Source organism: Sparus aurata, chromosome 12 (genome assembly GCF_900880675.1).
Source record: "Sparus aurata chromosome 12, fSpaAur1.1, whole genome shotgun sequence".
NCBI classification, from domain to species: domain Eukaryota; kingdom Metazoa; phylum Chordata; class Actinopteri; order Spariformes; family Sparidae; genus Sparus; species Sparus aurata.
In genome coordinates this window covers 15145750-15157193 of record NC_044198.1, presented here as the reverse complement: position 1 = coordinate 15157193, position 11444 = coordinate 15145750, and the positions used below count along the sequence as shown (strand labels likewise).

General features: G+C 39.6%; 1 protein-coding gene across 1 annotated transcript; it reads right to left on the bottom strand.

The window, feature by feature from the left end:
* Positions 1–1710: 1710 nt before the first annotated feature.
* On the bottom strand, positions 1711–10623 carry anxa4 (annexin A4). The gene is made up of 13 exons (XM_030436805.1): positions 10482–10623; positions 8988–9038; positions 8076–8163; positions 6482–6576; positions 5514–5627; positions 4853–4943; positions 4013–4092; positions 3617–3673; positions 3433–3526; positions 3152–3247; positions 2452–2510; positions 2196–2318; positions 1711–1960 (listed from the first exon to the last, which is right to left on the bottom strand). The coding sequence occupies exons 2-13, from the start codon at positions 8994–8996 to the stop codon at positions 1904–1906; spliced, it is 963 nt and encodes a 320-aa protein (XP_030292665.1). The 5' UTR covers positions 8997–9038; positions 10482–10623; the 3' UTR covers positions 1711–1903.
* Positions 10624–11444: the final 821 nt, after the last annotated feature.

The window sequence follows — 11444 nt, the reverse complement described above, 5'->3', positions numbered from 1 at the left end:
AGATCTTTTTGTCAAGTTGTCATAACTTGAGTATGAAATCTTGGCAGATGTTGAGACACCTGTTGTTAGATCACTCTAATTTCTCTCCCCTCAGTTGATTGGTCTATGGAGTGTGTGTGTGTGTGTGTGTGTGTGTGTGTGTGTGTGTGTGTGTGTGTGTGAACTGTATAATGAAGTGAAATAATTGATTTCCCCTTGGGGATTAATAAAGTGTTTCTTCTTTCTTAATCATTTCTGGTGCCTGGAACGACTTCACATTTACTGGGAAAACCTCTGAATACTCTGAAGTGACTACATGAAGCTTTCTCCAGATGGCCACAGAGGGTGGCAGCCCCTCCCAGACAGACATAAATGGCTGTATTAGCTCATCTGACTGGTTAACGATCAGCCTGATGGGGGCTCAACAATGTTGTTTCTTTTTCCTGTTGGCACCACACAAAGAGGACAGCCAGCAGTGGTGAGTGTTTTGCTTTTAGATCTAAACTGGTTCTATTTTAAAGTCTGTATACAGCACATGTTGTTCAAACAGAGGCTTCCATCCTATATCCCTTCAGGGAGCCCTGTTTCTATCATTAAGTTATTGACAAACCCGACTGAGTGACATATTTTATGGATATTTTATATCATATTCAATATATAACAATAACTGTGCAGCACGACTGATAAACGGCACAATTATCCAGAAAGTTCAATACAATATCAGCAGAACAAGAGTCTTCCTGATACTTTAAGGAACTTTTTATACTAATTTCTGTCTATATTGTACGTTGGTTTTCCTTTACATTTTTTTTTTTTTTTTTACAATCATACATACCTAACAGGCTTCTTTTGGACAAGGTCAGTGTTTTATTTTTCCTGACACTTTGCTATTGTTCTCTTAGCTTTTTCATTGTTTTAATTGTGTACTTTTGTAATTCAGGGCGAGGCTGTTGTTCAGGTCTTCAATGTGGCCGCATCCTATGAGATTTTTTTTCTATTGTCATTTATTATCTACACTTCTTCACAGGTATGAATTAGATTCTCAGAGACAGAGCCTACCGTATCCAAGTTTTCTTACTTAATCCCCTTGAAAACCAAATGGGTTACACGACCCCCTGTGAGGCTTTTGCGAGCCCGGGGGTGGCAACCAGCACAAAAGAGAAGAGTCAGTGGAAGAACATGCTAAATATTCAACATTAAACTTTTACTGAGAGAAACATTGCAAATGAGTCTTATTTTGCAGCTCAATAAAAAAAAGTTGATGCTGAGAGATTGTTCTACACTGCTGAGCTCCCAGCTGCTTCAAAACAAACCCTATGGAGAGCTATTTTGGCTCCACCTGGTGGTCACCTTGAGTACAACCGCTGCAAATTATTATCAAGGCTTATTGCTCTGGGATGGTGCTCTAAGTTTGTATGAGCTATGGAACACCCTCTTTAACTTGATTAGAGCACACTTTACTGCCTCCCAAATCAAGCTAGCAGCCCGTTAATGTGATTGAGTCAAATAACAAAGGGCTGACTCAACAAATCAGGAACCGGTACCAATTAAACAAATGGACTTCACTGAATGGACATTGATGAAAATGTTGTGCTGTACCAGGACCCAGAGGGGAAGCCAATAACATTTATCTTTTAGGCACTTAAAGATGTAGGAAGCATATATCTCTCTCTAACTAATACCATTAATTAACCCTTAATGCAGGATCAATAACAAAAACAGAGACATGTGTAAAAGGTCACCGCTCTTTGGTTTAATTGGTATTACAACACAAACAGTAAAACAAGGCACTGTGGTCAATCGGTGAAATGTGAAAGCCATGGAAGAAGGAAAAGGTAAGAACAAGGAAGTCATCAACGGAAAAAAAGCTCATAATGTGGTCTGCAGAGTGAAGACAGAGCCAGATGTTGTTCTGACGTTTCTTTTACTCGCCTCCGCACAGCTCCAGCAGGATTTTGCGGTAGTCACCAGATGTGTCTCCCTGCGCAGGGAGAGAAAGATCAGTGAGACTTCAAAAGGACCAGTGTGGGGAATATGTGTGATCAGTCTCATGAGGCCAAACTGATAACAAACTGTGCAGCGAGATATCCTTACACAGATTCCAAGATTGTTAAGATCAACGCAGGAATCCCTGTTATCATTGTGATTAATGTGATATCACAGCTGATGCATTGGAAAGCTTTTGCTGACTGCAGTATTTCCCCGCCCTGGCTCACCTTGATGAAGGAGTACAGAGTCTTGCCGTACATCTTCAGGAACTCCGCCTTAATGTCCAACATGTCAATCTCAGCCCTAGCAACCATTATTCTAATGAGGACACTGTCTGTGGTGCCCAGCCCCTGATGAGAGAGAGAGAGGGAGAGAGGGCTGTTTATACAGAACTAGACTTTGCCACGGCTGCTTCTTTTCACAACATACAGTATGATAACATCAGCCTGCTGGCTTATTCCATTAAAAGCATGAAATATTTACCTTCATGGATTTGTATAATCGCTCGGCGAAGAATGCTTGCTTGTTCCTCAAGCATTTCACTGGAAAGAGAAAAACAAATGACACATGAGGTGTAATGCTGTCACAACGTAAATGCATTAACTTCAGTGATATAAATGTTCATAAGCCTTATGATTTAAAAGGTAAAAGCTTCTATCATGAGACACAGACACAAAAAAAAGGGAATACAGCTCCAACAACTTCATCTCTGTGATGCTTCACAATATTTAATTTCTTACAGAGTAACTGTATTAGATTGCACTGATTGTATCCCTAATTATTCATAAGTTTCGTCATTTGAATATGGCGGTCAGAATGAGACTTTGCGAAAGAAGTCAGTCAATAGAGGGAACTTGGGATCCGAGTACCATTTTGAATCTGTAGGCAATACAAAAGGAGTTGATAGGCACTATTAGCCTTCAGTTTTTGCCCACCAGGGGGAAAAGTTTGGTGAGACCTGCTGTATACGAGATCAATTAAATAGTGGACAATGTGCCCTCGCTTTAACTGCAACTGTGTTTTTTGTACAACTTCATAAAACATGTTCTGCTGACGAAGAAAACATAACGTTGCTGGTAGAGAGAAACAAAAATGTGATACAAGCCAGTGTGTCTGCATTAACATGGATGAATACTCAGTACATTCTGTGGGAAACAAGGAATGTTTTTCAGCACAGACGGACCTATGGCCAGGAAGACGTCCTCCAGACAGCCGGACATCTCCCTCTTTATGCTTTCCTCGATGTCTTTTCCAGAAATCTTCTGATACTCCTCGAAGACTGAAGGAAAAAAACAACATACGATTAATGGCCTTATTTAAAAAACAAATCCAGTGTTACAAATGTAAAATGTAAAATTCACACATTCTACTCTAACCCCAAGTCAAAGGTCAAAGTATATTCAAATGACAGACTACACTAATAAACCTCAAGGGATTCAGTCTGTGTCTGCGCAGTAAGAATACCTCGCAGCAGATGGTTTCGGTTCCTCACACAGAGCACTGTGAGGAACTTCACCTCGTCCGTGCCCCATCGAGCCTCACCAGCCTCATAGATTTCCTAGCATCACAGACATTTAAAAAAAAATAAAAAATGATTTTCACGATCGAAACAAACACTTTCATGTAAAATAACCTCAACACTTCTTGCCTTGGCATCTACAACAGCCTGGGCCTCGTCCACTTTGTCGCTTTCATCCCGGCCAGCCTGGAATGCAGAAGACACAGCAGTGTGAGAGAAAACCCACAGGATTGCACAGCATTGAAGACAGAAAAAATACAGAGAAAATGTCTTTTTTATGATGCAGAAGTGACTTTTGCTTCCCCTTCCTTAAACAGTGTTTGAAAACTGTATTTTTTTTTTTACCCCAAGTTCCTCCTGACATTTTCAAAGTCAACCCATGCGTAGAAAGGAGGTTCAAAATACTTAAATTCTGACGAATGAACTCCATGTGAAAAGGGAATCGATCTTAGGTAAGGAAGTGAATACACTTTTTACTAAACATTAATCCAAGTTGCAAGAGGTCACGTTCCCATGTTTGCTCACCGTGAGTAAAGACACCAAAACTCTCTTAAACATCCCAGATGTGTCTCCGCTCACAGCATCTTCCAAGGATTTCTCATATTCTGCCATAAAAAAAAAGAAAAAAATAAGAAATGAAAATATAACACATGCAATCTAATAACTTGAATTTTGGCCACTATGGAGCAGATAATCAACACAAACTGACAGATATACAGCCACCACAAAGTGACAGTTACCTGCTTCTAAAGTGTTGCTTAGTAGAAGTGCAGCCCAATACATTTGCTTTAAATACCAAAAATTAAACTCAAATCGGATAAAAAACCACGAGCATGTGATTTAATGTTAGAATCACAAGGAAAAAGGAACAAGGAGTTATTAGATTAAGAAAAAAAATGTTTGGAGAAAAAATACTTACAACTGAATCCATTTTCATTAACACTCATTGCGTTGTCATTTAAATCAAACTGTGCCGGGGTAATTTGTACAAAACATGTTGACCATGTAAGTGACAACACAAAGCACTACAACAGAACTATTTATTTACAGAGACCAAATCCATATAGGAAAATACTTTGAACATACTTTCCATCCTCTGTCATTTTAAACCATGGAAGAACAAATGAGCAAACAATAAACTGCTACACAGCCAGCAGTGGTGGCTTGTATGAATAATTTACGCCGTCCACTGTTTTCTAATAATGGAGGTCACTGCATCTGCAAACAAAGAACAGTCTATCTGTCAGGTTTGGTCACTGATAGACAATATCGGATATCATACACAACTCATATGGGACCGACAGACACCGAGATACTCTGTGACCTGATGTGAGATATTCTATTGATAGACGGGGGCACAATTACCTTTCTTGTAGAAAGCATTGATGGTTCTTATTTCAGCGTTCGACCTTGAGGCCAGAATGTCGATGAGACAAGCCTCCTCTGTTCCAGCCCCCTGTGATAAATGGATATGTGATTAAAATAAGATATAAAGACAGTGAATACACAGGATAAGTTTATGAACCAAAGGAAACATGGCTTGAAAGGATAAACGTGGCAATGTGTCAGTCTGTGGCTCTAAGCCCCAGTCCAATTTGTTCCTATATGAACTGAGGCATTAATATCATTTTTAAAGGTTGAATAATATCCTGAAAAACCTGGGCACTGTAGTTTTTAGCAAAAGTAACTCAAAAAGATGAAATTGTGTGGTTGTCAGGGATTATTTTCAGCTGTAGATTAATACGCATTTGATGCCTTACTGACTTCAAGGCAGAAAAAAGGCGTATCTGGGATTGACTCAAATAAACCACAGTGCCCAGGTTCACTGTAACACAGGAACATATCACACAGGGAATCTATGTGTCTGATTGATGTGTTCTGAGAAAACAATGGCACAGGAGAATAGGAGAAGGATTTGGAGAGAATTTTGATGTCATTATTTTTTTTCCCTGGACATTTTTAAAGCGATTTGTTGACAATCACTACACTTATCCCATAAAGACAGATGCATATGAGAAACTCTGACCTTCATTGCTGTCTTTAGCTCGTAGGCATCATACACAGGTGCCAGCATCAGCAGACCTAGGATGACACTCCTGAAGTTCCCACTCAGCTCTGAGGATAGTTCATCAGCCAGGTCCTGCAGGAGGATTGGGACAGATGGATTAACAGGGGGAATCGCCCATCAGTCATTCCCAGTACTTTACATGTTTCATCAAGAAGGGGAATCTGTAATGAAAGCTGATTATATTTGGCATTAAAATGAGTAAGTACTGGCTTTATTTCTGGGATCTGCGCTGCCAGCGTGGACCTTACATGACCTCATACATTCCACTCTTCCTCACTGGTGTCTCCACTAGAGGGTGTGGTTTCTGGACCCGCAGTTGTGTGAACAGAGGAGCTGTTCCTCACAGCTCGCCTGTGCGACCGCATGTGGGCGTCTCCGGAGTGCAACATGACTCACCCTTTCTGCCTGCGAGGATTTCCACTCACAAGCTCTGCTTTCTGTCTGCAGCTCCCTCACAGGAACTTCCAGATAACTTTATCGACATCTTAACAGGCACAGCGAGGTGGGCTGGTTATTACCTCATTATGTCAACACAACTCACAGACCACACTTCCCTTTCAGTTAATATATTGATCCATATAATGGGGAAAACAAAGAAACAGTCAGTGAGAAGAATGCCACTGTGGGTTCAATGTACGTTTTTTTTATGGAGGTGAATGTTCTCCTTCCCTACAGACTACAAGGCCCTCTCTGTCCTGGTGTTTGTTTACAGGTGGTATTAAATTCTGCTTTACAGTTAATAGTTAACTTGCACACTATCAGCTCCACGTAAACACAGCAAAACCCCACCTTGAGTAAAAAAGTGATGAGTACACAATGGAAAAATGCTAAGAGATGACAACTCCACTGCTGCTGCCAGAACTCTCCATCAAGGCTTCTTCTGCTTCATGTGAGTGGATTTAGGATGAAAAACACAGAACTCTCACCTTCCCCACTGATTGTTTGAAGGCTTCTTTGATGCGCTGCCTCTGGGCAATAGTACGGTGTGCGAGGACCTCAGTGATGGTTGCCTCGTTGGTGCCTGCAAGAAAAAACACGATGTAGAATTTTGTTAATTTAAAATTGTAACTTGGGTCATTATGATACGAATACCATTATCGCAAATGCCCCTATTAAAGTGCTGAACTGAGTATCGGTGTGTACGAAAGTCTATGCACCGATCTGATACTTCCTAGCAGTGTCCCATACACATGATTGCAACTTACAGCACAAGAAGCAAATATCTATATAAGGCAAGTGACTTGTGTAACTTTAAACGCACGTTTGAATGCCTACATTTGTCAGGCGACAGGGGACATATGGAAGGTGGAATGTGCCAAAAATAAAACAAACAAACATTTAAGTGGTTTCAACAGGATAGAATGGAATATTAGGGGGAAGGTTTATCCTATATGCCTGATGGCTTCTTGACCTCTCCTGGCACATCTCTTATCTTTTAATCATAAGGTTTTTTGTAATATTATATGTGTGAAAATAGAATAAAATAATATATATATATATATTTTTAAATTTTTATTTTTATTTTAAAGGAAGGAAAAAATGGTGCTGAAACATCTTTAATCATAAGTAGAGCTGGGCCATAAGGCCTTACAGTAATACTGCGATGTTTTAAGGTTTCATGGCGATAGAAGCTATAAATCATTTAAAAGAGTTTTTATATTTCTCAAAAGCATTTCATAACGCCAGGACTAGGCAACAACATCAAAGATTGCAATATTTTTTCCTCAAATACCTCGGTAAGAATATTTGCAGTTATATTGAAGGGGTGACTATCAGTGCTTTCACAAAATAATAACACAATAAGTTCGATAAATAATCACAAGTAATGTGCATATAATGACGATAATGTTATAATATCGATATATTGTCCAGCCCTAATTGTAAATGTCATGTATTCCTATCCTTGGAGTGTTGGACAATAAAACAAGCATCAGAACTGCAACCCTGGAGATGATCCGAACACACGGATGTTTTGTTAGCATCGTCATAGAAACCATCTGTTTGCAGCAGAGCTCAAACTGGAGTCAGGGGAAGATGATTATGTGAGCAAACCTTAACAGCATCAACATTCCTCACCATGAATGTGCTGAATGAGAAAGGAGTGTGACCGTCACACACGCTTGAATGTTTGTCAGGATGTACCTCTCGGAGTGGTACACACCTGCCAACATGGTTTCAGGACGGAGCAACCCATAATGAGATTAGTTTATTATTATTTTCCTGCGTGATCAGCAAAGTCAAGATTCATGTTCTCCCATATCAGGAGTGGAGGGGAAGCTTTTCAACACGGTGTGTCGAGGGAGGCTCTCAGCAGGATGACCGGACAATGAAAACAGAAAAAAGCTGCCATGACAACACAGGCGCTGAGCAACATTGAATTTAGGTTTCAAACTTTCCTGGAGATGAGGAGAGAGACCGAGGAAAATACTAATTACATTTTTTCCCCCGTGTCTTAATGACACGGTTCAATGTATAGTCAGCTAATGATGGTTTCTGGATGACAGTGGCTGGATCACTCACCAGCTCCCTTCATGGCATCTCTGAGCTTCTGGGCATCGGCCTCTGGGTCGAAACCAGCTGCCTCGGTAACTGTACCACGGTTTCCAATCTGGTCATGAAAGAAAAAAACAGACATAAGGTTTAAAGTCTGCTCAAAAATTGGTTTTGCTTATTGTTTACTGCACTTGGATGTTTGGCCTTCACTGTGCAGAATGATATTTGTGCTGAGTTTGATGCTAGAAGGCTGTTTTCACATTTCTCTGCTGAAGGTTAAAAAAAGCTTATGTGCGCTCACCTTCAATCTCAGTTCAAGGCGATCAAGATTTTACTAATGTTTAATGTAGAAATTTGAAATTATGACCTTTTGCGTGAACTTAAAAAGCTAAACTGCTGATGAGGGTGGCAGCAGTATGTCAGTTTAAGTTATACCATTGTTATTAAAATATGCATATCTAGTTGTGTTTGTGTGTATAAGTGTTTGTTTAACCAAAAATACAAATTCTTTATAAGGATCATTCTAATAAATATAAGTTGTTGAATATTGTACATCTTGACGCTTTGATATTTTCTGAGTTCATGGTTATTGTGCTGTGAAAATCTCGTACTGTTGCAACCCTCCTACAAACAGGAGGAGTTAGAATCGTAATGAAGAAGATTATTATTCTTCATCAAGACAAAATGCAACCGTAAAAGGTAATATTGATTATAATGTATGTTTATGACATAACAATATAACTTTTATGACTAATTGCAGGGGCCGTTGAGAATCCCAACCATGGCCGACTACATCATCAAAATAATATTCAAATGGCCAATATCATTCAAATCCAGGCGCAACAAAACAGCAGTGCCTCCACCGGGTATGCAAATAATTGTAAATGTTGTTTATTGCACGGCTGTTGACTCTTTTCACTGTGCATGGGTATCACTTACCGCTGCCATTGTGCGAAGAGTGAGAGATTTCCCAACTGGAAATGCAGAAAGCTGCAAGAGAGAAAAACAGGGAATGGTAACTGCAGTGTCAGGTTTAGGGGTGGTAAATGGTGTGAGCTTTGAGCACGACCCTCATTAACCTCTGATCAATATTGTATGCAATTCATAATCTCCTGGGAGGCTTTCTGTCACACACATTTGGTCTCGAGCTCTCTTGTGTCCCACCGCTGCGCTGGCGTCCCGGGAGCTAATCTCATTAAGCTAGAGTTTGTTTGGACACACCTGTAATTACTCGACTGGGAGCAAAGGTACTGGGAGGTTCTTTTTTCCTTCAACTATAGATCAATTTAGACACTAACACAGTCGTCACACATTTGTCAAAATCTATTTTGTTAAAAGATTATTGATTAGTTAAAAGATTATTTCCAATATCTCTTTATTACTGTCTCTATTGGTTTAGATTTACTCTTGCGGTGCTAGTTATCTCCCTCTGTACTCCTGTGTGACCTGTGAATTTCTCCCAAGGGGGATCAATAACGGAACATCTTTATCTTTATCTTAATTTAGGTTATAAGCCAGTTAAGTCTGTTCACGGATGTTAATAAATTGAAAACTCTTCTCTGCATTTACACTCAAGCCCAATTTAAGCTTTTACTACTTATCAGACAAAAACATGAGTTTCACAGCTGAGGCATTTACTAATCAAACGGAGGGACCTGAACTTTGTTTGTAGGTACGCGGCCACACCTGAGTGCTGTGTGATGTAAATACAGAGCAGGTGGCTCCTGCAGACACTTCACACCATGTGTATGAACCACAGGCTGTAAATAAAGACAAAGAGGATCATGTTGCTCCAGCGCAAGCGGTGCAGATGTAGCTTGCATTGAAAACCTCACCTTAAAACACAAAAAATTACCTTGTTATCCCTCTGGTAAACACCTCCAGTTTTAAGCCACAGCAGTGCCAACATCTTAATTAATAATTGTGATGTGAGGGCTTGAAGGTCATTCACATTAAGCTGTCAAACTTTTGTCCAGCAGTCTGGATGCACTCAACTGTTTTTTCCTGTTACCTGACTTTTCATTCTCAGTTGCATTATGTAGTATACGCAGCTTTTTTTTTTCCTCTAAAGCATGTGATTGGATAATCAACTTATAGCGTCAGCAGAATTGAGCAATAGTAGAAAAAGGGGGTATTCCTTTGAACTGGAAAAACTTGAACAAGTTTTATGTTTCTCGAGTTGTTATTGCACGTTCAAAAAGCCGAAGAAATCCGCACTATCACGTTGATAAAATGCAAAGTGTAAAACAAAAGTGATTGAGGAAGCAGAGCTGGGTAACAGTTAACTTGGCATTAAGTTAATGGGCACACCCTGCAGACAGACAGACAGACAGACGGAGGAGCCGCCGCCTCAGAACTGAGCTCTCCTCCGTCAAATGAAACAAGGTGAACAGCTCGAGAACATGACGGAGCGACGTGTGGAGTTCACCTTACCTGTGCTGAAGACTGGTGAGTCCGTGAGGAGCAAGAAAACAGGGTGAAGCGTCACAGGACCAGGAAACTAGACCTTATAACAGCCGCTGCCCTTACGTCCCACCCACCGGGATGCAAATATTAAGAACAGGGTCCTCCCTTCGCGTGCACGTTAAGAGTGCGCATTCACTGAATGTCGGGAAAACCAGAACATGTCAAAGTCTACAGTAGTTTTTGCTTTACAGTCATTTGGCAATTTGAGCCACTATTATCGTTATACATGATGATTTTTCCACCCCAAATATGAGCCCAGAAAATATGATGTTTTACAGCATAGTGGCCACAAGCTGTAGCAATTAGTCGACTAATCAATTAGTCCATTTAGAAAATTGATTGGCATTTGTTTCAATTATTTTTCATAAGATAACATTTCGTTGCTCCAGCTTACAAATGTAAGGAAGTGTTCCCTTTATAACATTTCTTTGCAGAAATGTAGTTTCATTATCTTGGTATAAGTGATTTCAATTAAAGGATCTAAATTCTAGTTCCAGCACTATCATCAACACCATATAATAGGCTATATTAGCTATTTTGTATCATGTTACACATGTGTAGAGATTAAATTAAAACAGCAGTGATGAAATTAATATTCGCAATTTTAAGTAAAACATAGAAAATAGCATAGAAGCATAGAAATATTACTCTTTAAGTAAGTCAAACAGTCAAAGATATATATTATTGTAGTATACCTATTGATGCTTTCATGTATAAAGTTTACTTTATGTTGTTGCCAGAAAAGATGAGGCCCCGGGAGAAAAACGCAATACATTAGGATTTATTTGTTGATTTCACGTTGTTTCAATAACGTGAAAATATAGATGAAATGTAAATATAATAAATCTGCAAAGTAGAAACTAGTATTTGCAAGTATAAAGTAGCACAAGGTGGAATTACTCAAGTACATTGGAAGTGTCTCAAACTTAA

Bases quoted from the DNA above. Each gene is read 5' to 3' on its own strand.
- anxa4 (XM_030436805.1), bottom strand. The intron at 4,944-5,513 runs GTCAGAGTTTCT...CATTTATCACAG, and splicing joins AGCTAAAGACAGCAATGAAG to GGGGCTGGAACAGAGGAGGC. The intron at 1,961-2,195 runs GTGAGCCAGGGC...CTCCCTGCGCAG, and splicing joins CTCTGTACTCCTTCATCAAG to GGAGACACATCTGGTGACTA.